The sequence below is a fragment of the Phlebotomus papatasi genome, chromosome 1 (genome assembly GCF_024763615.1).
Source record: "Phlebotomus papatasi isolate M1 chromosome 1, Ppap_2.1, whole genome shotgun sequence".
Lineage (NCBI taxonomy): Eukaryota > Metazoa > Arthropoda > Insecta > Diptera > Psychodidae > Phlebotomus > Phlebotomus papatasi.
In genome coordinates, this window is record NC_077222.1 from 7,023,996 (window position 1) to 7,051,705 (window position 27,710).

General features: G+C 32.4%; 1 protein-coding gene across 4 annotated transcripts in view; it reads right to left on the reverse strand.

The window, feature by feature from the left end:
• LOC129798635 (nuclear receptor-binding protein) overlaps window positions 1-27,710 on the reverse strand; it is a 97,243-nt gene that overhangs the window by 19,475 nt on the left and 50,058 nt on the right. For 2 of the 4 annotated variants that reach the window (XM_055841885.1, XM_055841884.1), the window contains exons 3-9: window positions 20,548-20,772; window positions 16,202-16,332; window positions 15,936-16,114; window positions 6,616-6,903; window positions 5,920-6,076; window positions 1,035-1,221; window positions 508-636 (exon numbers count right to left, since the gene is read on the reverse strand). In XM_055841885.1, the coding sequence (XP_055697860.1) occupies window positions 508-636; window positions 1,035-1,221; window positions 5,920-6,076; window positions 6,616-6,903; window positions 15,936-16,114; window positions 16,202-16,332; window positions 20,548-20,772 (1,296 nt within the window). The remainder of the gene's footprint in view (window positions 1-507; window positions 637-1,034; window positions 1,222-5,919; window positions 6,077-6,615; window positions 6,904-15,935; window positions 16,115-16,201; window positions 16,333-20,547; window positions 20,773-27,710) is intronic. The other 2 variants (XM_055841887.1, XM_055841888.1) reach the window with 1 other exon arrangement.

Consider the following 27,710-nt stretch of genomic DNA (forward strand, 5'->3'; position numbering starts at 1 on the left):
ATCAGCCATAATAGAAAATACGAAGGGGAAGGAAATGGTTAGAAAACACGAAAGAAATTCGCGATGCTCACGAAGTCGCACGACTATCCCGAAGTCACACGAAGTATCCGATTGAATGACAAGAAACGTTAAAATTTCAAAAGTGCAGAATTGCAAATCGAAGTTTTGCTGGGTATATTCTGGTTATTTCCGTTTACGTCACAAAATTTTATTTCAAATAAAAAATATACAGCACTTCTGAAAGCTGCAGTTTAATTGACTCACCATGTAGAAATTAAAATGTTCTGTCATTTAAACTTTTGAAGTCGCAATGTTTTTCATATATTTCTAGGATTATTATTTCTTTTTTTTAAATCCTGGAAGGTAGCTTCTGCGTGTAAATTTCCAAACAGATTTTTTTGGTTAAAAAATATCATTCAATTTTTTATCTTTATCTATTTTTTCGAAACCTCTCAACTCTGTTATTAATTTTAAAACTTGCAATTGAAAAAATAAAATGAAACTTACCTCGTGAATAAATCCTAAATGTACTAACTCTTCCGAAAGATGCGTCGCTGAATCATCTTGCGAGACTTGGCATGTTAGTTGTCTATTCATTTTATCATCCATCCGGAGTAGTATTGTCATCTGAAAACACTGCACATTAAAATGTATAAATATCGTTTTTTTAGTTCATTAAGCGATATAATGGATTGTTAAAATTATTATGTGTGTATATATTGTAGAATTTTCTTGCTTCTTCAACTCTCATACACTCCGTCGTAGTTTTTTTTTTTACTTCATAGTTTTATTACTTTTTCAATAACAAGGTCTTGGTTCTGCATCATCGTTTCCACCACCCTCTCTGCCTTTACTTCCCTATGAGTGCAACACTTGCATATGGTAATGTCTTTTCTTTTTTTCTGTTTTATTGCAAAAAAAAGCCCGAAGATGCCATGAAGGAAAAATCTTGTTATGTTTGGTGGAGAGTGGCAAAAGATTGCATACAATATGTGAGAGTTTTGTGTAGACAAATATTAATGATTCCTCCTTACCATTAGATCACAGCTGTCTTCTCTTGGCTTCACACTACACATCATATTCACTACTTTCCTAGTTTCTACATCTAAAGGTTCTGGTGTCACTGATTTCACAGACTCCGTTGGTTCTGGTGATATAGCTCTTGGTCGCGGTGGCGGCGGTTGCCGGGCCGGAAATGCAGTTAAAGGATAAATACCATATCTAGAGTTTATGACAAAAAAAAAAGAAAACAAAAATAAAATAAGTTAACTGCTTTCTTTATTGCTGAAAAGATAAGACAAGGGACTCTTTTGCCGTTCCTCCAGAAATTGCATTGCTTTTGTGTTATAAAATTTCTAAATAGAGGAACATGGGGCAAAATGTGGCAAGGCATGCATGAATTTTACAATTTAACATATTTTAAGATGAAAGTTTTAGAGGATTCGAGAAAGGAAAAAAAGAATAAAAATACTAAAATTTTTAGTTCCCTTTAAAAATATTCTTACAGTATCAATTTTGATCACCAAAGCGACCATTCATAAAATCCGTTGCCCAATTTTTAATTTTTTTTAAAGAGTTTTCTTTCCAGAAATCAAAAATAGCAAAAATCTGTATTCCTATTCCAGTTCGCCTTTTCTGACTCTTCTGAATCAGCAAAGAGATTTTTCTAGCTAAAAACAACTTGCCAACTTGAAATTTCGATTTATAAGATTTTACAGAAGCCTGTAAGAAGTCGAATCAAAAAGCTTAATATTTTCTGAAAATATTCATGAAACTATTCACAAAATAAACTTAAAAAAAAAAATCTTACTCACATGTTTCTTCAAGATAAAGGAAAATGCAATTATTTATTGTAATCATTAAGCGTCTCTGTATTATTATGAGAAAATTCTGTCAAAAACGGGCTTGAAAGTCTTATTGAAGACATTTTCTACAAATTGATAGGAATTTTTGACAAAAATATTGATTTTTCTCTCACAAGTATTTTTCATCAAAAATTTTGCTTCAAAAATAAATAACAACAAAACGAACAAAACAATCAAAATCATTTTTGATAGAATTTTTGAATGAAATCTACACAATTCTAGACTATTTAAAAAAAATTCCCGAATAATGTAAAAAATAATACTTTTCCTTCACATTTTTTGGAAGTTTTTCCCCCGAAAATTCACTGAAAATTGTACCATAGAATTTTCAAAAACAATTTTCTCACTGTGGGAATAAACCGACGTGAAATGCAATCAACATAGGGGATTCCGGAAGTCGTCGGGAAACTAACAATCACTCAAGGAAATACATTAACTATTTCCAGACCTTTCGGCTCGGTCTCCAAGCCTTCATTAATGGACAAATCTTGCAAATTTTTCCTCTGAAATTCATTCATTTTGGTCAGTATCGCAAAAGGGCATGAAAGGGAATAGGGGCACTACTTTACACTGTCCTTTAACAATTTTTCTCAACTTTTGGCACAATTTTGATATATTTTCTTTGTCTTGGATTCTGCTGGGAGTCTTCCTTTATTAGTATTAACTAGTCAGTATCAAAATTGTGCCAAAAGTTGAGAAAAATTGTTAAAGAACAATTTAAAGTAGTGCTCAAGACAAGAAATTTTTATAAAAAAAAACAATTGAAATGTAAAATACTTGAAAATTTGCAAACACTGTCAAAAATTTTTGAAGTAAAATGAATCTAAAGACTTCTATACATTGTTAGCAAATTTCGCCAAAAATTTGACAGAATATTGACGTTTCCACTTACAGCACTGCAAGTAATTTCTTTCAGAAAAGCAACTTTTGCGGAAACTTGCTTTCCATGTGTAGAGCTCTTAATGTCCTCTACACACTAGAAAAACTTATGTCCATATTGCAGCAAATTCCCTACGCTTGTGTAAAAAAAACTGTGAAATATTGACATATTTTTCTCTAGTGTGTAGAGGCCATAATATGGAGGCACTTTGTTCCAAAAATCCATCAAAAAATGAAACTTTTCTTTCAAAGCAAATTATATTTTTATTTGCCTATAATGAAAAATATGTTTCAATTAAACTGGTAAATATTTAAACGAATAGGCAGGGAGTTAATTACTCTGAAAGGATAGCAGTTTGCTTAATATTCTTCCTAAGGAAAACTCTAATACCTTACTATCTAATGCTATACGTGGCTAATTCTGCCCCGGTTACCCCTACTAGAAATACTTGAGATAGAATGTTTATATTTTGGAATTATATTCCTACAGATTAATAGATGATTTCTTTTTAAAGAAAAATTTTTATCTATCATGGGGGCGCGGGGAGCCGTGGCCAAACATGCGTCTTAACGGTCGCTCAATTTAAATTCTGTGCATTAATTCATTACAAACTCTATTGATTTAAGTAGAGTAACTATCCAAGAAAACAAGTTGGGAATCAGAATTTAAATCAGGGAAGAAGATGAAGGCCAATTTTAACAAATTCGATGATATGTCGCTTTTTCCGTCTACCATTTTTAGCAAAAACTTTGCAGGACTTTCCGGGAAGCGAGAAAAGAACAACAAAATGTATTCCCATCTCTGTTGGACTATTTTTCACAAGTAATTGAAGGACTAAAGTTATTAAAAATTCATTCCCAACAGCAATTCGTATAAGAATTGCCCAGGAATAAATCACCTAAATTTACTCAATTTGCGTATGATGTATAATACCATGGTAAGGAATGGGTTAATCTTAAAATAATAAAAATAATTCTGTTACTTAGAATAAAATAAAATTTAAAGCAACAATTTTTACAAAGCTCAATGCTGAATCCTAAAATTGATTATTTTTAATCTTAAATGAGTTTTCTTTGTCCCAGAAGTTTTTTTTAACTAAAAAAATTTCATATTAAATTTTTTGAATCTCAGATGTTTTGTCATTATTCCTGAATTTTTGTTAGATTCCGAATATTTAAATTTTCCCTTTTTTATATTCTTTTAACAAATTTTCTTTTTGATCGTAAGTATTTTGCCCTTGATCCCATAAAATTTGCTTTAAAACGCAGAATACTTTGCATTATTGTTCCAAATAGGGTCTCAAAAATGTTCAGATTGGACCTACGATTTTTATTTTTATTACTCCGGCACACCTTTTAGATTAAGAAAATTTCGTGAAATCAAAATTCCTTTCTTTCTTACGCGCTTTGCATTTATCTATCTCATACTTTATACCACTGCAAATTCGATCGATCTGAATTTAATATGGTGTGACGTTTAAAAGAAGAAGAAGAAGAGTGCGTAAGAATGAGATAGGCATATAAAGCGTGTGTGAAAGTGAATCGAATTTTGACCTCACGAAATTTTCCTGATCTAAAATGTGTACTAGAAGCATTAAATTACTAATCCCAAATCCCGTTATCTCTGCCCGCAAAAAATGTTTTTTGATTTCAAAAATGTTATATTTAAATAAAAAATTTAAATGACTAAAAAGTAGAAAATTGAAAATTAATCTCAAAATCTTTTCTCGGACCCCATAAATTTTGTTTTTAATTTCAAAATTGTTATCCTTAAATGAAAAATTGTAAGGTTAATTCACGAACTAAATTTAATATTTTTGTTTCTTAATGCCAAATGCTAATGCCTCTGGCACACCTTTTAGCTCGCTATAATTTCATGAAATCAAAATTCGCGTCCCTTTCTTTCTCAAAAGATTTGGATAGATTTGCCCCACTCTTTCGGTCTCAAAATTAGATTGAACTAAATTGAATTTCTAATGATGTTAAAAAGAAGAAGAAGAGTCCGAGAGAGTGAGATAGACGCTAAGTTTTTACAATCAGAAAAATAATCGAGTAAAATTTACTCGAATTGATGTTCAATTAACTCTCTTTCGTTATGATTTTCGATTAACTATATTTTAGAGTTGATTGTCTATTTATATGTAATATTCGGAAGAGTTGTTTTAAATTTTTTCCTAAAATTTACATGATAAAAGAGCGTAAATAACTCTTTTTAAGACTGAAAACAACTCGTTTTAAGAGTTAAAATAACTCGTTTCAATAGTTAAAAAATCGTTTTTAGAGTTCAAATAACTCTTTCAAATCTTAAAATGAATATGTTTTGCAATTTTATGTTTTTTTTAATTTTATAATTTTCTTTATTAATATTTTCTTGACCTCAAGTTCCCTATGTTCCGAACGAAATATCACGTATTATGCACGCACATGTCTTCATGAAACACCGTTAGGCATATTTCTAGTTGATGTTCCTTATGAAGTTTGTCACACGAAAGTCTTCTTAACTGAAGTATATTCTTAAAACGAAAACACTTAAAGGCCTCTACACATTGGGAGCAATTTTCGTCAAAAATTGCTTTTTTGAAGGAAATTGTCTGCAGTGCTGTAGGTGCAAAAGTCAAAATTCTGTCAAAAATGCAATTTTTGACGAAAGTTGCTCCCAATGTGTAGAGACCCTAAGCATATACTTCAGTCGAGATGAAATTTTACATCGAAAAAGAGTAATAATTACATCGATATCCGACAAATTAATTCAACTCGCACGAAAATTTGTTTCAACTCTATTTACTAAAATTTACAACGAAAAAGAGTAACAATTACATCGATATTCTTCGAGTTAATTCAACTCTGTCATAGAGTTGTTCTAACTTTTTAGGTTTTTTCTTATTGTAAGTAAGAAAGGGATGTGGATTTCGATTACATGAAATTTTCCTGATCTAAAAGATGTGCCAGATTTATAAAAAAATATATTTTCATTTATTCAAATTCAATTTCATTTATTCCATTTTATTCATTTAATTCCAATTCATTATTTTTTTTTTTTTTTTAAATATCAGTAGTATTTTAATTTGATTATTTTAAGGTTAGTTTTAGAAGAACTTCTAGCAATTTAGGAGCCGTTAAAAAATAATTCTCAGAAGGAAAGTTTTTAGTAAAAGAATAATTAAAAATGTCATACCTCACATCTTCCACGAATTTTTCGAGCTTCTCAGCTGATGGCACATCAGCTAATCTCACTTCAACGGGATCATTAGCTCGAGGAATATCCGCAAGAATAATATCGGGCTTATACACTCTTTGCATTGCTTCGTCAATTATCGTTTCTGAGAAATTGGCTGAAAAAATGCAAAATTAAAAATTAATTATAAATATTACAAGGTTTTCTCTGTAAAAAAAAATAAATATATTGATAACCCACAGCTTTGAAAATGGGAAAAAATAGGGGTGAAATTGTTGATCAAGGGATAGACGATCTATTTGGCAGGGAAAGAAACTCAAAATCCAAATTTGAAAAATGCTTTCTTCGCCTCTCAATTCGGAGAAAAATCCAACGCCAAATCAACGTCACGTCCCAATGATGGTGTTCGATCAACTGATGTGAAAATCTTAGAATTTTCACCTCAATCCCCCATTGCAATTGATTCCTTTGCAATTTGAAGGAAATCAAGTGAAAATTAAAGAATTACTAAAAGGTTGATTGCGGAAGGTGATGCACAACAAAAAATGCCATACAATTGTGACATTTTTCTCCAATCGAGCGACATTTTTGTCGAAGAATTGAATTAAAAAGGAGGGGAGCGATTGATCGACAAAAAAGGAATGAAGGAAGAATAAATAAATAAATAAGAAGATATTGAAGAAAAAAAATACTAACGTGCTGTATCAACTAGACAATGCGCCGCTAATAATTTAAGCGAATGAACTTCAAACAAAAGTGGATGAAATAATAATTCCCTAGCACTATCTCGTTCGGCGGGGTCTTTATTCAGGCACTTTAGGATGAAGTCCTTTTGTTGAGCATCATCGAGGCTTTCAATTGTTCGTGTAATCATTTCCTCAGTGACTAGTGTTCCGGAATCGCCGTTGCCTTGTATTTCCAAGCCGGCCATTTCCAATGCACACATACCAAATGAATAAATATCTATGGCAGGTGTCAGGGCAGCTACAAAGGAACAGAACAGTATGTTATTTAGCTCATCACCAAAGCCACAAATATTCGCATTAAAAAAAAAAAAATAAAATTCCTATCACACAATTCTCATCATATTCACAATTTAATAAGACAGAAAGTGCTAAGGAAAAAAATATCAAGTGTAAGAATCTGATTGTAAAATTCTATGAATCAATTGAAGTATGACTGAATCAATTTTATTAGAAAATAGAATTAACAATTTTCGCATCGTGACTCCAATAATATTCCCATTTCAATAGAATCATATTTATTTGTGTATTTGTTTATAGATAATTTTCATTCCGAGAGAAATTATTCACTTCCATGTGAATCACTTATGCATTTTAGATTCTTGTGCAATTTAGACACGGCGCCACTCCATTCTCCAACACTTTATATTTCTCAATTCACAGGGATATTCAGTGTACTTGCTAAATTACTTATTCATATCAATGGTATCAACAAGTGTTTCTTCCATTGAAAACATCTATAACGTTTCCCTCACAACAACTTTAAAAAATTTAGATTTTAGAATCGCTTCAGGGATTTTCTTTTCAAGAAACAATCACTTTATTTGCCTACAACTGGAGGACTTTTTGGAAAGAGTCACGAGAGATTTTCCACTATGCCTTTATCAATAAAATTTTCAGACTTATCGAAGTACACCATGTAGGTTATCTATTAAAAATTCATTTATAAAAAGTAAAATATAAAAAAGAGGTGGCAAAGATTCCCTGACTTTGCGAAATGCTCGAACTCGTGACTTATACGGGCTTCAGACCTAAGGCTTAGCCATATGGCTTAACTTCTAAAATTTCTTATCAATCAAGATTTTTTGGAAAATTATCACTTAAGATTGGTCAACATGGGCAAGTGATCCATTAAATTTTGAAAAACCAATAATATTGGTTGCTATTTCGAATTTCGAGACAATTGGGAACTGGACTAAACCTTAGGTCTGAAGCCGGCCTTAGATGCTATCTCCCTTAAGAGGATCGTCAAGGAAAAAAAAGCTCCAGATTCAAGCTCTCGCGGAGCTACTCAAAGCATCCGTGATGTCCCCTGGTGGTGAAAAGAGTCATCACCCGCCATCAGCTGTCTCGTTTTTTCTACTGTTTTTTGTTCACGCTCATCGTCTGTCTATTTTTCTCCGAAGCGCTCCCCAGACCCAGAGCACACAAAAAACTCATTGAAAAGGTTGAAAACCCAAAGGCAGATTTTTAGCCTTGCGATGCATTATGAGATTTTGTGAAGGAAAGAAAAAATGAGACATGCATGTTTTACGTATATCTTTGTCTCTAAAAATTGATAAAAAAAAATTAAATTTTCAAGTGACAAAATTTCTATTTTTATTTTCTTCATAGTCCAAAATTTCTATTTCTTCAAAAAGGACACGTGCATTTGACACATTTGAAAGATAGGGGGAAACAGGTTTGTTTTTTGGCCTTTTTTTGGTACGGGAAAGTCAAACTAATAAATAATTAACATGACCTTTATTTTTCCTCCATTCTTTCCAAAAATCATGTTCTTCTTGGGAATCTTTAAAAACGCATCCTGCGATTTTTTTATTTTTAAATATGTTTTAGAGGCCGACTCGGTGATAATTTCATATAAGAAAATACTGTTGAATCAAAGATTTTTCAAGGTCACAGGTTAAAAATGCTCTATAGAGAGCGTATTTTTAAACCGAATAGGGTGACATTTGGTATAGTTCCAAAGGTCATGCAATTTTTTACAATTCTGAAAAGGGTATAATTTTTTATGAATCCATATAATAAACCAGTTATAAAACTATAACTAATTTTAATCTGAAGTCCAATTGTAGTATTGTTAGCAAATTGCACAATCACAGTAAAAACTTTTGGACACTGACCAAAATATTGGTAAAAATTTTCTTTAGAACAATTTGTTACAGAACAAATATGTACCTAGAAAAGATATTTATTCGTTCCAATATTTTTTTTTCTTTACGGTTTTGTTAAGAATAGTGACAATTGTGTAAAAGTTTTCTTTTAGAACCGTTTCGATACGGTGGAATACGTACAAATTTCAGTAGATTTCGTTTTATACAAATTTGATCTGTGAGTTGGAATAGAATTTTGTTGCGCTCTACTGTTTTGTTCCCACTGTCAGGAACAAATTTGTAGATTTTTTTTATAAAAATACTATCCCTACATTTGTAACATATTCGTTTCAAAAATTTTCGGTGTCCGTGGACGATTTAATTTTTGGAACAAAAATCGTTACTAATATGGGGAATCCTTTTGCCTCTCTTAAAAAGTACAAATTTGTTGCTAAAAGTCGGAACCAAAATATAGACATTTTGTTCCAATTATCGGGAACAAATTAATGCAATTTAAAAGATCTCGTCCGTTTCGTCTAACAGTTAAGGTCTATAGTTAAGGTGTCAGTGCTGGTAGCTGGAGGGGAAAAATCTCGCCAATCTCGAATTAAAAAAAAGTGAAACCGTAAATATTATAGCTTGAAAAATGCCACAAATTTAACGTAATTCTTGCTGCGATGGTAACTTTCGGAACAAATTAGTTACTAATATTGAAAATCTTTTTGTTACTCCTTGAGGGTACAAACTGGTTTATTATATGGATTCACAAAAAATTATACCCTTTTCAGAATTGTAAGAAATTGCATAATCATTGGAACTATACCAAATGTCACTCTATTCGGTTTAAAAATACGCTCTCTAGAGCATTTTTAACCTTTGACCTTAAAAATCTTTGATTCAACAGTATTTTCTTATATGAAATTATCACCGAGTCGGCCTCTAAAACATATTTAAAAATAAAAAAATCGCAGGATGCGTTTTTAAAGATTCCCAAGAAGAACATGATTTTTGGAAAGAATGGAGGAAAAATAAAGGTCATGTTAATTATTTATTAGTTTGACCTGCCAAGATTGTAAAGTTTTTAAATTTCGAATCGTAAGGGTTAGGGGAAAGAACTGTCCTTTCGAACGTTCATGCCTGCGAATAGCATGATTTTTCTTTTATTTTTCCTAAGAGACTTATAAATAATCATCACATAATCATAAATATTGATGATAAGCTAACTAATATTTAATAGAAATGTGTAAAGTCTCTTACGAAAAATAAAAGAAAATTCCCATTATTCCAAGGCATGAACATTCGAAAGGAGAGTACTTTCCCGTACCAAAAAAGGCCAAAAAATAAACCTGTTTCCCCCTATCTTTTAAATGTGTCAAATGCACGTATTCTTTGAAGAAATAGAAATTTTGGACTATGAAGAAAATAAAAATAGAAATTTTGTCACTTGAAAATTTAATTTTTTTTTATCAATTTTTAGAGACAAAGATATACGTAAAACATGCATGTCTCATTTTTTCTCTCCTTCACAAAAGTTCCATTTCAAAATCGGGTTTTCTATTGTAATCTCGAAATCATGTTATGCTTTTTCGCTACTTTTAGGTTTATTTTGTAACTTCGCGGATCGCGGTGTGTTCGTGGATTTTAGTGGGCCGCGGAATTTTTCGTGTATTTGCGTGGATCGCGGTGTTGCTCCCGGATTTTCTCGGATCGCGGAATCGTTTACGAATTTTCGCGAACCGCGAAATTTCTCGCGGATCGCGGAATCTTTTGCGGACCGAAGAATTTCTGACGGATTTACGCAGCCGGCAGAATTTATTGTGGATTTTCCCGGACCGTGGATTTTTTCGCGGATTTTTGAAGATCGCAGTATTACTCGCGGATTGCGGAATAGTTTCTGAGCCATTTTGGCGTTAAAGTTTTACATGTATTTTTGTGCATTTCTGACAATCGAATTTGCACTCTTCAATTTTCAACGACCTCGAGTTGCACGCATTTCGAGGTTTCCTGTAATGAATCTCAGCTAGCATCAGGTCATCTGGACTGGACTTCGATTTTGCCCCCAATTCGAATTTGCAATGAAAGAATCACACATAGCATAAGTTCATTTAGGCTTATCACTGACTTTTTTCTTCTCCGAGAAAAATTATATCGGCATATTATGTAGTCACCGATATTAGCTGGTTTTGTGAAATGCCCATGACGATTGACGATTCATAATTTTTACGATTTTCTACAATTTTTTGAAACAACGAGACTGATCGTGAAAATCATAAAAATTCGCTCAGCTGAAATTCATAAGATTTCTCACACAGGGGATGAGTTTTGTTGTTTTGTATTCTTTTTTCTCCTCCGCCTGATCGCAAAAAACTGCAGGCGTGCTGAAGGTCAGAGAGAAAAGGAAAGACATGGTGAAAAATGCGACGCGTAATCTTGTGGCGAATTGCTGAACAATTTTGAGTAGAATTTCTCGGAAGCTCGGAAAGCTATCAAAAGCTCATGAAAATTTCCAATTTGGAGCATGTTGTTTAAAATTTAATTGCAAAAAAACTATTAGGAGTTTCTCCAATTCTAATGTACCATTTGAAAGCTAATGAAATGTAGATTGGTACAAAAATAATTATTAATTCGGAAAAAATGATATTCTCGGTACAAAGATGCAATGAAAACTGTCATTTTTTGGACAATTTTCAATTGAAAAATACTTGGAAAATTTGTATGAAAAGTGAAAGAAGTGAAACAGGCATTTTGTAGAGCATGTCTTTAGGAACAAAATTAAAAAAAAATATACCTCTCTATCTTTCATATTCTAGGAAATAATGCAGCTTCTTTGTGGCATGTTTTAGGAGTATACGCATGTTTGGAAAATTATATTACGAAAGCAAAACAGTTTTTCAAAAAATTAAAACAGGGAATTCAAAGATAATATAAAAAACTACCCTCAGTTAAATTTTCAAGGAAATATCTCAAAAATTGTAAGACTTGATACACTTTTAATTTTGGGTTTTTGTATGGAGACGCCATTTTCTGGCTTTTCGATCCTCTTAAAGGTACTTTCACATCATTTACCGTTTACCGGTTCTTAACCGATTTAAACCGATTAGTAAATCACTCGAAAGGTCCCACAAAATAGTTTTAAGAGTTATAAAGTTGATTTTCGAACAAAAAGTACTTATCGGTTCATAACCCGTTTACTACCGGTTCACAACCGATTTGAACCGATTTATAAATCACTCAAAATATTTCCCAAAATACACCTTAGGAGTAATTTAATTGAATTTCGAATAAAAATTAGTTATCGGTTATGAATCGGTTCATTACCGGTTCAGAACCGATTGGAATCGGTTCAGTTTTGTCGGAAATTCCAAGACCTTTCTAATGATCCCAAATATGACCCCATTCGCTTGATAAATGCGCTCTCTAGTGTCTTTTTAACTTTTGATCTTGAAAAATCGGTATTAGGAATGATTCAACAGAATTTTCACACATGGCTAAATATCCGTTTGGGTAATCTCTAAAACATAACCAAAAATGAAAAAATCGCAGGAAGCGTTTTCGAGCAATCGCAAAAAAACATGGTTTTGGATGGGAAGGGGAGTCCCCCGAAAGTTCCAAGTCGCTATCTCTATTCGTTTGACCTCTAGAGCTGGCGATAGCCGGACGGACAGACGGACAAACAGCGTGACGACATTTCTCAGAAATCGTCTAAAACGTGAAGCTTTGTTGAGAAAAGTAGAAGGGGTAGAAGGGGGATAGAAGGTGGAAATGTTCCCTAAAAAAATTGAGGGATTATAATATTCTGTTCTTTCCGTAGAGTTCGAGCAGTAATAATCCTAAAAGTCTTTTCTGCAGTCGCTTGATTTGTAGTAAAACACAACGTCAACCTTTCGGGAAGGATTTCTAGCACGATTTCATCTGGCAACACTAAAAGACATTGCTCAAAAGAATAAAGGAATAAGGAATAAAGTGAAAATAGATATTCCTGAATGTATTAGTTTAATAAAAGAGCACTGTGGAAATATACGAGCCTTCTTCCCTAATTACACATTTTTTGACGATTCCTGAATGCTATGCCCTTAAAAAAATAAGCCACGCCCCTTTAAATAATTGTGATAAATAACGAAAATACAGTATTTCTCACGAAATGCCTCTATGCAGGGTTCTATATTGCCTTAGATTTTACAAAAAAAACGTATGGAGCATCTATTTATATCAGCCATTATATCCTACATCTAGAAGAGTTCTTAAATAATAAACCACGCCCCTTTGAGAATTCATGATAAATAAATCAAATAGGGTAGAATAACCTAATTCAGAACTTGATCCAATTGGAATCTTCACAATTTCTGCTGGGAATACACACATTTTCCTTAATAAACAGAGTACTAAATTTCTATTTAGATCTCATTCTTTGTGTTTCGGGAAAAACGAATTTCCATTCTAATTGATTGATAAGTTTTAGTTAAAAATGTTTACATTTGGATCATGTTCTGAATCACGCTATTCTTTACTGTAATTTTTATACTAATATGCTTCTATTTAGAGAATTCATATTCCCTTAATACTTTCGAAGGTCTCAAAGTTCCATTTTTCAGGCAGTTTTTAAATTCTACATCGTTGAGAAACATGCCACGCCCTATTAAGAATTGGTCATAATTCAAACAAATACTGTATTTTTTATATACCGCTTAATATGAAGAATTCGTATTGCCACAGATCTTAGAAAAATATGACAGACAGAACGTTTAGCTCTATAACTGAATTCTAAGCGGTTCTTACATTAGGCCACGCCCCTTTACGAACTTTTCTCAATTGAATCAAATATTGGTATTTTAGAACAATGCCTCTATAAGGTATTCCTCTTCGCTTCAATCTTACGAAAATCTTACAATTACAATTTTTAGGTAGTATCTAAACCACACAAAATTAAAAACAGGCTACGCCCCATGAAGAACTTCTCTTAATTAAAGGAAATCCTGGAATTGTTATACAATGCTTCTATGAAGAAATCAAATTGCTTCAGATCTTACCATAATCTGAAAGAACGTATTGCTTTATCACTGAATTCTTAGCCAGTTCTTGAACACTAAGCCAGGCCCTTAAAAAAGTTTTGACAATTAAAACAAAATACATATACTGTAATTTTTATTGGCTTAGACCCTATGAAAATCTTAGAGTCACAGTTCCTAGAAAATAAGTTTTGAAAGTGGGCGTGGCACCGAGAGGATTTTCAAATACATTTTTTTTTCCTTTAGCTGATTCTTTCAGCAATATCAATTTGCTTAATGTAGGTTATTTTTTATAATGATAGTGAAAAATTTGAGCATGATTAACCTAACTGAAATTTAAAAGTAGCCAATTTTTGTTTATTGGGGAATTCAGGTCTCTCCCATCGACAAATAACAGCTAGTGGATTACTCATTCATTGGATTTTACAGTAATTACAGGAGCTTAGTCAAGAGGCGAAATTCTATTTCCACATTTATCTTAAAATTTCAAATTCTTTTCTTTGATCCATTTTAGCACCGTTTTTGATGGATTTAAGCAAGGCTATAAAAACGTTCTCATGGTTCTGACCAACTTACATTTGAGAAAATGGCGATGTCCCAATATAATGTCTGAAAATAAAAGTCCTTAGACCCAAAAACGTTTCAGACTTTACATGAAAAATCAGCATAAATCCTATTTTAATCCGATTTTGATGATTTTCATTAGCTTCTAAAGCATAAATATTAGCTTTTCCAGAAAAATAAAAAAAAATGCTGTAAGTTCTGTTTGAAAATTGTCTTAAAGGTTTTGAACAACCTATCAGTTTGAAATTCACCCTAAATCGATTTTACCCGATTTTGATAATCTCAAATCCTTAATAAAGATGAGAACATTTCCATATAAAATTCTCTAAAACCCTTCTCTGTCCGAAAAATTCCGATAAAGAAAAATTTTTTCCTTTATGAAAATTCCGGAAAATTGAGCAAAAAAATATGCAAAACGCTCTTCGGACTGAAAAAAAAAAATGTTTTTCTGTAGATTTTTTTTCAAAAATTCGCCAAAAATCCAATGCAAAAATGGTTTTGGAATATTTTTGGGATCAGATATGGAAATAGATTCCTTAAAAAAATTGAAAAAGTTTTTCAAAAGCTTTCTTAAAGTTTTCCCAAAAATATATTTCAAGTTTTTAATTATTAAATTTTGTGAAACGTTTTTTCTTAGTTTATTATAAATCTATTTTTAATTTAAATTGATTGATTTTGAACTTTTTGAGACCTTTCAACCCAGTAAAGGCGCTTTGGATGCAATTTTTAAACATCCGTGATTTAAAAAAAAAAATTAAATATCGTTTAATGGCCTCTACACACTAGAGAAATTTATGTCCATGTTTGCCAGTTTTTCCTATAGAAGCGTAGGCAATTTACTTCAATATGGACATAAATTTCTCTAGTGTGTAGAGGCCATAAGTGAGGAGCGTCGGCATTACCTTTTCTTCTTCGTTACACACTTGCGATTACCAATAAAAATTTCTAGACAAATCTATTTTTCTTTCACACTTCAAAAGTCTGGGGTGGAATGATAACTTTTCGATACTATCGAATCGATAGTATCGATAAATCTATATCTGTTAGATTTAATTAATGTAGACTTTTTACGCATTGTTGGGCCATTCATTGTGATATTTTTAAAAGAATGTGACTGTTGATAAGTATCTATATTAGTTACAGAAAGTGCAGCTATCGTTTAAAATATTCAAAATTGACAATCGATAGTATCGAAAATAAGTTATCATGTCACCCTTGTTTATTTCTAAAAAATTAGCATGTCAGCTGAGAGAGTTAATTGAAGATTTCTTTGATGCTTTTAATAGGCAAGCTGAATTAGTATTGCTAATTCAGCTAAATAAATTAGTTAATTAAGCGAATTGGCCCGTTTGTAAATTTCTACGCTTCTCATTCAGTTTTTGCGATGTTATTGTTTTTTCTTTCTGTGAGTGCTGTAAATCTCATATTGAAAAGTTCTGAATATCCCTGTAAATGATTTAAATTCAAAAAAATACTTTACTACTGAGTTGAAAACATTCAATAAATCATCCCGACTTTCCCAATTATTTCAAACTAATAAAACTTAGAAATGTATATTAAAGAGTAACGAATAAGAAAAAAAAAGAGAGAATATAAGTATCATCACCTACCACCATATTCTGGTGCAATAAAGTGCATATTCTTCATATTATCCCTGCATGTCTTTACATGATGGTGAATGGCATCAGGAGCTACACTACCAATCTTTACTAGACCATTGTGTTGAATAAATATTGTATCACAGGTAAGGTTGCCGTGTATAATTGGCGGCGAACAGGAATGCAAATAACTATTAAAGAAATAATAAAAAAAAGAGAGAAAAAAAAGAAGTATTGAGTAATCTAACCAAGTACAATGACATAGAAATTTGATGAACCTTAGAGCTGATAATATTTGTGTACACCACCGTCTCCACGCTTGCAGTGGTAGTTTCTTAACATTCCTCTTAGTCCGTTTTAGGAACTGTTTCAGTGACCCGGAGGACATGTACTCTGTTATAAATATTACCTGTGGAGGACACAATATAGAACACCCAAAAAAATATTTCAGAATTTACACCATCCATTAACACACATGGAATTTTACACATTACACGTCCATTTCCTTTTTTGAATTATTGCATTTTCTCCATTAGACCAAATTGCAATATCTTTGAAATATGCTCTTCAAATAATTTCACCCCACACAGGAACATTATTCAATTTTGCAATATTTTCATTAAAATGTAAATGAATGAATTAACGCAGTATATATAGCGTTATTTTGAAATATAAACGATGAAAGGATATAATAAATTGGCTTTTCTGCAAAAATACCAATAAACAGCTTGTATAATATCCGATTGAGCTATTAGACACTTCAGTCGACGATGTGAGAAACAATAATAATTTCCAATGTGTTGCTAATACGTTCTTTTGATATACGGGTTGTCTGAAAAGTTCGACATGAAATTATAAGTATAAAATTTCGAACATTTTTTGAATATTATGCATGAAATAAAGATCATATTTAATTTAGAAGGAGATTTATGTCGCTTTTAGAAAAGGAATAACGAAAATTAAAACTGAGAAACACAAAACTTTTGCATTGTATTGCCCAGCGCATAATAATTTTTGTTTATAAACATGTTTTCAAAATTACATATGAGAGTGAGCGAGATGACTATATTGAGATCTCACTCACTCTTACTAAAATGTCAAAAACATGTTTACAAAACAAATTTTATTGTGCGTTGAGCATATTGCAAAGTGAATATCATAAATTCTTAAGCAATATTTTACGCTTTTTTCTCGATTTTTGACTATTCTGGATCAACAGATAAACAAATAAGAAAATATCGTGAGCGTTATGACCAGCGCATAATAACTTTTGTTTTGTAAACATGTTTTCAAAATTTCTATGAGAGTGAGCGAGATGACTAGATCTAGATCTCACTCACTCTCATTAAAATCTCAAAAACATGTTTACTAAACATAGGTTTTTATGCGTTGGGCATAAAGCTGATCCAACATTAGGGAAAACGGAGAATGGAACCCTCATCACTCTATTTGTAATGCCCAGCGCACAATAACTTTTATTTTGTAAACATGTTTTTGACAGTTCAATGAGAGTGAATGAAATCTCGATCTAGTCATCTCGCTCACTCACATAGGCAATTTTAAAAACATGTTTACAAACAAAAGTTATTATGCCTTGGGCATTACAAAGGCTTAAAGTGTGTAGACGAAAATATTACCCATTCCCTTGACATGCAGTTAATCTAAGTAAGTATTGCATTTTTTCTTCATTGTCGTTTTAAATTTAGCTTTCTTATGGTGAAAGTCTTGTTAAAAATATTGATTGTTGACTGAGTAATTGAAAAAGGATGGAGAGCATTCGTAGATTAAAAGTTGACACTCATTTCAAAAATCGAAATTAGAGTTATGCTTAGATAGCGGAATTGACCTAGAAGTGTGCCGCCCCACCATCTGAAAGATTATAATTCGGTTCAAGGAACACAAGACTGTTGCTCATAAGCCAAGAAGAAGTGGCCGAAAGCCTGGGATTCAAGACAAGTGACAAGTTGGCAAAAAGATAAGAATGCATAGGAGATAGGTCCATAAAATCAAGAGGAGGAATAATTAGATAACGTACAAAGTTCAGGCTGCTTCCCATAGGACCGACAAATATCGTCAAAGTGCTACAACAAGGTCTTGGAAATTCAATGATCATCTTTTCAAAGAATTCGAAGGCGGTGAGAAAGATGTTCCACCCGCCCCGTACCCCGAAGTTCCGCCTGATTGAGAAATACTGGGGAATATGGAAGACCGATTTTAGAGAGAAGGCACAGCCAAAAAGCCATACAAGGCCATGCAGATAAGTTTGTCAATTATCGTGTGAGTATCCATTGGAATAAAAAAACCAAAAATTCCAATAAAAATATATCTTTCCAAAAATATATTTGCTTTTTTAATAGATAATTCGGTTAATATTTCAGAGTTACTTTTTTAAATGGGAAAGCTTCGTCCACACGCTTTAGTACAAAATACTCAAAGATAAAAAAAAGCGTTTCATTAAGATTTATCAGAAGAAAGTCGTCAGTTTCCGAACGTACTAGCCTTCGAATATGGTTAAATTTTCGAAAATATTTAGTTATTCCCAAAAAAAACATTCTATTAGTACACTATTTTATTAAGGCATTGTATAAATGAGCAGTAAAAGTTAAAATGGAGCAGTAACAAAATAATTTGAGACAGTGATATTATTATCCAAATTTTAGCAAAGGGAAAATAAAGAGCTTCTCATTTTATCTGCAACGATTTTTAATGTTAAATATATAAATTAGACCCATTCTTGTAAAGATTTAAGTTTTTTACTGACCATAATTAGATATTTTACTGTTTATTTTTAATTTTTTTACTGACAATTTTGAATTTTTTACTGCTCGTTTGTTTTTTGCCTTTTATTAACACAATAAAATTTTTATTACGTTTCCGAACCTTTTTTTTAGAACAGCATTTTTGCTTTATAATAAGCCGTTAATAAGGCTTATTAGGTTCAATGAACTGAAAAACGCATTAATTTCTAGATGATCTAGATCAGTTAATCTGATCAAGAATAACTTTAATCTTGTTCAGGTTCAAACATTAGAAATCGGCAGACAGACCATGGAATATCTTTAAACCGTATTTGCAGGCGACATGGCCTCTCTGTTGTTCTTAAGCTATTCTTTAATTTTAGCACTTAAAAATAGCTTTCGTCGATCGATGTTAAATAGGATTGGTGATGACCATCACTAATTACTAGAATTAAAGAAAACTTACAAACAGCAGGGGCTAAAAAGTCCCTCAGAAGGTCAAAGTTACCTGCATCCAGGATATGTATTTTATTCCAACGGGTAATTTAGGGTATTTTAGGGCACAATAGGTAATTTTGAACACAATCTATTTATAAAACTCGAGATTTCGTCTTTGTTTCAGATAGACAAAGTGAAGAATAAGACCAAGAAGCACAAGAAGTACTTCTTTGTGATATTTTTCTTTTGCGAATTTGAAATAGTGAGGAAATCTCGAAGTTTGTAAATAGATTTTGTTCAAAACTTCCCAATGTACCCTATTTAAAAGTTCATATAAAATTGTGAATACACGGTGTTCTAATATCTCTAATAAGTTAGTTGTTTTGAGGGTTTTTCTTTTCTTTTTTTTGGAACAACTACCAAATTTAACCACGCTTATAGTCAGCGAATCAACGATCCGTGTTTTTTTTATCGAGCAGGGTTCAGGTAACACTTATCAAGATAATTCTTTGCTTTGGCCATATTTTTTTCTTCAAGAAGCAATAAAAAATTCAATATTTTGAATCAATTTCTTGAAAATAATTGAAATTGCTTCATTCAAATATTTAATTTCAATTCGAGTATTATCAGATGAGATTCGAAGGACTGTACTTTTGAAAAATCATATAGATTTGTCCATAGCGGCTCCTTATATATATGGACTCGGTCGGGAGTTATTAAGTTATATTATAAATAAATATATATCTTATAAATGTAGCTTTCTGTTTTTATGGTATTAGATGGTGTTTCCGCGGTATAATATTATTTTTACAACCAAAAACAAAGAAAATATTTAATTTTTGTATTATAAAAAGAGAAATCTTGTTTGAAATAATTTAGTTTATTTTATAGAGCTCAGCATCAGAAGAAATTAAATCACGGTTAAAAATGTCAATCGGTTTTACATTTAAAAACAAAATAGTACAAATAATCTAAATAATCTTTATCAGTAAAATAATAATTAAAAAAATAACTAGTCTAATGCTTAGCTCGGATATTTAGAGACACAATGTAAGCTAAGAATTTCTAATATATCTGAGATCCAGAATATCAATGTCCTCTTGAAAAGCGAACATTGTCCATAATCCAAGCCATTTCTGTAGAAAATTTTTGCAGTTTTTCCAATGCAGAACTACTTCAAATACAATACCGATCGTCCTTTAGATATATTCCCTTAATTTAAAAAATGAAAAATCAAATAAAACGAATGTAAGTTTTTTTAAGCAACGAACTTTTCAGACAACCCTCATGTCTAAATATTCTAGTTTTGCAAGATAATTAATTCAAAATAAGACATTTCCCGTGGAAATTTGATAAATCAAATTCGACGTTTTAATTTCTAAATGCAGCCTTCCCAATAGACACAACAAATAAACAAAAAGATAAATAAATTGTAAAAAAAAACTCACCCTAGGTTTATCGTTATGTGTATCGGTCCAGTACCGATGAAACTTGACTATATTCGGATGCTCTAGTTGTGTTAAATTCTCGAAAACTTGCTGAATTTTTTCTTCTTGTGATTTGAAATCTCTCCTTTCGGAAAATTGAACTTCGTTCCAAACAACCTCGACACCCTCCTCTGTGTCCATCGCCAAGTGAGCACAGTCGATACCGGGAACATCTCTCTGCTCCACCTGCAAGGCAAACATTTCGGGAAAAAAAAGAACATTCATTAAACATTCAAGAACAACCACTGAAGAAAAAAAAAGATCAAACACTCATTGATGGCGCCGAGTTTAGAGGATTTTTTTTCGTAGATTGCAAATTACAAGAAAAAATTGCCAACAATTTTTTTTTTTATTGCAATCCCTGAAAATCCCGGAAATATCACACGGGCTAAATGATCAAGCAGAAATAGTCATTAGAGTGAAAGAACACGAAGAGTTACCGCAATGGATTTTAAGAAGATAAAAAAAAAGAAAAACAACAAAAATAGTGAGTTGACTGTATTTTCAATTCATAGATAAACAAGTTTTTTTTCTCGATTTTTCTCGCGTTCTTATTCTCCCAAAAATATGCGTCGTTTGTGGCTAAAGACCTTGGCGTGCGGTATTTGATTCATTCAAAAATACTAAATCACTACAATGAGTGAATTTATAATGGTTTGGGAAATAAAACTTGACCAAAAATAATACACAAAACATGATTCTCTTTTATTCTTCCGCCTTCTCAACAATTATAGTGGACTTTTCTCTTTTCCACACACCAAAACCAAAAAGCCTTATGATGATAAAATAGTTGAAAAGAGACCCAAAGATGCGCATGTTTATATCACTTTAATAGCACACAATAGAATAAATAGAGCAAGAAAATACTTATCTCAAATATAGTATTACTAACATTTCCATCTATTTACCATCCCCCACATTATCAATAATACTACAACTTCCTAGTAACTACACTTTTTCCTTCAACTATTTTTATCAAATATTTATTTACACAGCATCTCATACAAGAGATGATGATTTTAGACCGAGAAAAAAAATCATCTACCAGGTCTGTGACGTTCACGGCTGGAAGAGGTACAAGAAACTCGTGAAGCATGCTTTTGCAATAATTTTTATGTAGGCACAACTCGATAAATATATTATAATAAAAGCCGGATAAGAATTGAAGAAAAAATAAAAGCTCGCGCATGTGTCTTCTCACGTGGCCCAATCGTCATTCACAAGATCCACAAGGTGGTTTAACTCATGAGGATTTTCATCTGTGACGTCCACAATTATCTGAGGGGCTAATCACTATGCATTAAAGTGCAATGTATATCTGTTAATCCTTATTAACCACGTCAAGAGTTTGTGCATTTATGGTGCAGATGATGCTATTCCAATTAAAAATGAAAATATTTGTCCAGGACAATTTTTAGTACATGACTGTTCTAAATTCCTTCTAATTAACTTTTCTTTTTATTGGTTCCTTTCGCGACTCTTTGGTGGTTTCCAAGCACGACAAAGATTGACGAAAACAGTCGCGACAGGAACCATTACAAAGAAAAGTTAATTAGGAGAAATTTAGAACAGTCATGTGCTAAAAAATTCTTTGTAGGCAAGAGGTGAGCAAGAACCATGTAAAACCGAAAAAATGTCAAAATTTGTTTGTCCAACTAAGGTTTTGACCATTGACTTCGGCATAATTTTTTAGCACATGGCTGTTCTAAATTCCTTCTAATTTACTTTTCTTTGTTTTGTTTCCTGTCGCGACTGTTTAGTGGTTTTCGAGCACGACAAAGATTGGGGAAAACCGGAAAAACAGTCGAGACAGGAACCATTACAAAGAAAAGTCGATAATGCAGAAGCAATTGAGAACAGTCATGTGCTAAAAAATTCCTTGTAAGCAAAAGGTGAGCAAGAACCATGTGAAACCGAAAAAATGTCAAAATTTGTTTGTCCAGCTAACGTTTTGACTATTGATTTGGGCACAATTTTTTAGCACATGATTGTTCTAAATTCCTTCTAATTAACTTTTCCTTTTATTGGTTCCTGTCGCGACTGTTTGGTGGTTTCCGAGCGCGACAAAGATTGAGGAAAACGGGGAAAACAGTCAAGACAGGAACCATTACAAAGAAAAGTTGATAATGCAGAAGCAATTGAGAAGTCATGTGCTAAAAAATGCTTTGTAGCCAAGAGGTGAGCAAGAACCATGTGAAACCGAAAAAATGTCCAGCTAACGTTTCGATCGTTTTGACCATTGACTTCGGCACAATTTTTTAGCACATGATTGTTCTAAATTCCTTCTAATTAACTTTTCCTTTTATTGGTTCCTGTCGCGACTGTTTGGTGGTTTCCGAGCGCGACAAAGATTGAGGAAAACGGGGAAAACATCGAGACAGGAACCAGTACAAAGCAAAGTCGATAATGCAGAAGCATTTGAGAACAATCATGTGCTAAAAAATGATCATCAAAAATGAGCATTGGAATGATAAAACCATACGAACGACCGCCATCTATTAAACTTAATGTTCTTTCTGAGATATCTTTACAAAGATTATTTTGTAGGCAAGAGGTGAGCAAGAACCGTTTCACACCGAAAAAATGTCAAAATTTGTTTGTCCAGCTAACATTTTAACCATTGACGTAAAATTAACATTTGTCGTTTGTTCGGTTTCGCAAACGCTCCCAATAAAAAAATCCTCCCGAAGGAAATTTCTCCAGAACTTTTTCAGAAGACTCCAAGGTTACCTATGACATGACTTTTGAGTGGAAGTGCTCGAGAAATTACCCACTAAATAGTGAAAATTTCCCAAGAATACCATTGGAATTTTCTTTTTTTGGAAAACATGGTAACTTCCTAGGGAATTTCAATGAAATTTCTAGAGAAATTTCTAATTCCAATTTCCATTATCATTCTCTATGAGTTACCACCGAAATTTCGATATTTACGTCAGGATTTTTCTCCCTAAAATCTCCGACGATTTCAACAACGAGAATCAGGGTGGAATCTCTGGAAAAATTACTTCTCTGAGGTGTCGACATTTTCCAAAGAGATCCCTTTAAATTCCCTTGGAGAATTTTTCTTAAAAGTTCCATCAGACAATTTTGCTGGCTCCCAGTGAATTCCTGATGATTTCAAGAAGAAATTTTATGGAGAACTTTCTACCGGCATTCTCGGGGATTTAAAGGGGAACTTTCCTCGTAGTGATTGGGAAAATTTCCTGGCCATTCCCATAGTATTCCCCAAATTTTCCAAGGAAAATTCTTCGAATTTTTCAGACTAGAAGAATTCCGAGGGAAATCGAGGCGAAAATTCTCCCCGGAAGAGGAAAATTCCTTCCAGAGATAGATGAAAATCCCGTGGCGAGTTCAGGGGAAATCCTGGGGAAAATTCTGCAAAAGTTAAGCTTATACTTCGGGCGAGATATTTTTCTGGTTGCAAAGTTCATATAGAATATTGAATATTTTATAAATGAGTAACAAAAAGGCTAAGATAAAATATGGAAAAATTGAAGACTTAAAAGAAAAAGAAATACAAAGATAAGAAATAATAAAGGAAAAACATCAAAAAAGAAAGAAAAAAAAATGTAAGGATTTTTTAATGGATTTTTCCAAGGATTTTCTTACTCAAGTTTTTCCGATCTTTCCCGAAGGGTTCCTAGAGATTTCTTAGAATTTATCCAGTGCGTAAAAGAACTATTTATAAGCCCCTTAGTATCATCCTTTGAGCCTCAATGTGCTTCAGGACAGGAATAAACCACATGCTATAATTCGCATTCACTGTCGAACAATGACGACAAAGATACTTGATACAAAACAACTGAGAAATAATATCGCTACACCGAGTCATGTGTCAACCTGGTATAATTGTAAGATGAATGATCCTGAAGAAAACCCACATAACATTCTACATACATATCACATTTCTTATAAATACACCTACATACAGTATCATGGAAAAAAAAGAAACTACACAACAAACTCTTTTTTACAAAAGTCCAATACGTAGGATTTTCCATTTTCATTCTTATCAGAGTGGCAAAATTCCAGAAATATCTTTCACAATTCTTTTGTACACCCCACAAACAATAAAAGCACAACCACATCTTCACCTCATTCATACCAAATAGTTCATAGAAGGGAAATAGAGAGAGACTACTTTTGAGCTCTTGGAATTTTTTTTTCCTATCACAATCCTCCATCAGTTTTAATACACTTTTAGTACAGCTACCTCAAAAAGGTAACCCAGGTGATGCATTATTGTTGCGCAATTGAACAATATGTTTTAAAGAATGATGAAGGTGCTTATATATTCTCTCATTCAGAAAGAAACGCACAAGTCACACGTAAATATCACATGAGGAGACACTTTAAAGACGCAATCAGACAAATTCATTAAATTGTTGGATATATGAAAATAATCTCCTTACAATTGTTTGCACATATCGCACCCAAGAAAACCAGCAACAAAATGACACAGCGAGAATTAAACTTAAAACGCAAAAGTGTTGCAAATATTCAGCGTCAAAAACAAATAGGGAGATGTACAAATGTCCACATAATTAAACTAATTTGTGTCAAAGATTAACATACAAGTTTTCTTCTTCTATGTGGTTGTATTTGCCATTGCTAAACTTGTAAAATTATTTGCTACAATAATCCTAATCTTTTCCGTCTTTTTTTTTTTAATCGAGATAACAACGTGTGTTCACCTTTAAGATCCTATTTATTTCAGTAATTTCAATAGAACGCATACCTTTAACATCACGGACATCATAGGACATCGCTCATTTGCAATCGAAAGAGCACGTTTTACTTTTTTTTTTGGATATAATGGGATTTTTTATTTTTTAGTTAAGAATTATTGTTGGTTTATTTAATCAATTGACTTATGATTGAGATTACAGGGGGGTTCCGGGATTTTGCATATTTTCAGAACCAAAAAATCGCATGAAATGCCTTTATACACATACAGTAGAGCCTCGCTATAGTCCTTATTTGGTTCCAGATTTGACACTTGGGTCGCACTATAGTCCATATCATTTTTTTAAATTATCAACGATTTTTAGTATTGAAATTGCTCGACGGCTTCCACTTTCTTTGCGATTGTGTTACCTGTCCTCGCTCTCTTCATTATGGATCACAATTATCACAACTACTCAATAAAGTTTACCAAAAATATTGAAATAATTATTACAACATTGCATGTCGCGTACTAATAAAAAACATAACCCAACTTAAAATCAGTGTTTTCAAATCAACGGTCGATAAATTGTGGACTATAGAGCGATGGCCTATAGCGGGGTTCTACTGTACATATTTTGCATTATTTTGAGCAGGAGAATTCTTTTAAATAAGTTACAGTAGTGGAAACTGGTGCAGCAGTAAACACGAAGTAATTCTAACCACTCCAATTTTCCTTTCATTTAGATATTAGACTTCAGAGGACGAGACCTGTATCAGTTCATAGATACTACATAGATCCTTCTCTATTGAAGGAATGGTCGAGAAAACTTCGACTAATGTAGATATAAATATCAGTGTTTCGTGCTACTAAATGTGCACTGCTGCCCCAATCTCTCCTAACTCTGTCATAAATGCAAAATATTTTCAAAACTAGTTCTTAAGAACTGCTAGTTAGATTTCGAAGACTTTCGGCCACGTATGTGAAGAGGGACGATTCCGGAATTTATACAGCCATGAGGTATATGATCGCTACTACCGAGAGGCAACTATCGTCAAGCAAGTACACCTTAATAGGCTCAGGTGAACTGGTCATCTGGTTTGCGAGGATGAGGATGCCCCAGCTTGGAAAGTTTTTGGGGTAATCTCTACACAGTATAAAAAAATTGTGTGACAAATAAAGTTGTGTCTGGGAAATTTGTAATATTACAAGTATTATGGTTGAAAGTGGTAAAATTTCTATCATATTTACAGTATTATATTGATTATACTAGCATAATGTCAGTAAATTTATATTTGTGTGATGAAATCTATGGAAAATTTATGTGAGAACTGTCAAAATTTCATTGTTTACTATAGCAGTTTTTCTAAGATTTTAGTAATTTTTCGCACTTCTAACTATCTAATTGTTTTCTAAAATCATTCATATGATTCTTAAAATGTGCCTCAGTCGTGAGAAATTAGGAATAATTTAATTATGTAATAACAGAAAACAGAGGAAACATCACGTAAATTAGAAAAATTGACGCTGCAACTCTTGGACATTTGCTTAACAGAAGTAAGCAAGTTTGTGGCGTAACCGGAAAACGCGCGGCCATCAACGCGAAGGTTCTGGGATCAAATCTCAGACCTGCTCTTCATATTTTTTTTATTTCACATATCATACTCATAAACCGAACAAAAATGCTGTACAATAAAAATTATAGAAAAGAAATCGTTTTATAAAATACACAAAGTGACACTACACAAAATTTCCAATACACAAATTTTACAATTATAATGCTCGTGCAAAAATTACCAACCATAATGATTGTAAACTTTTTTACTGTGTACGCTTTGATGAAACGAGATCCACCTAGCCCCCATACAGGCTAGACTCCGAACAGTTTCGCGTAAGAGGCTCGAGTGGCGACGGATCCTCAGCGAGGCCAAGACCAGCTATTGATAGTAGCGCCAAGTAGGACAAGTAGGGGAAACTGGGGCACCACCCCACAAGGGGTAGCACCGAACTTAAAGAGACCGCTCTTTCATTTAGAATTTTGAAGAAAATTAGTGACTGCCACTACTGTGAATTTTGGCCCGTTATGAGATGTTTCTTATTGACTTATTACTTAATTAAAGAAATTTACAACTAAATTTTTCTTAATTAACGTATCTGCTTCACATAATGTTTTTTTAAAATTATTTTTAATATAAATTTTGTATGAATATTGAAAAAAAATTGATAGTTTTTCGTAAAGCTCTGTGTGAACCTGTAAATTTGTACTGAAGCTACACTTAAAATGTTTTTACAAGTAAATTATGAAAAACAGTGCTAAACAACTTTATTATTTAAATATATAGGGGTATCATAAATTGAGATAAACGTTTTTGATCGGTAAATTAGTAGATTGGTCAGTAAAAATAACTAAAAAACGATCATAAATCCATTCAAATTGAACCAAATATGCCCTTCATTT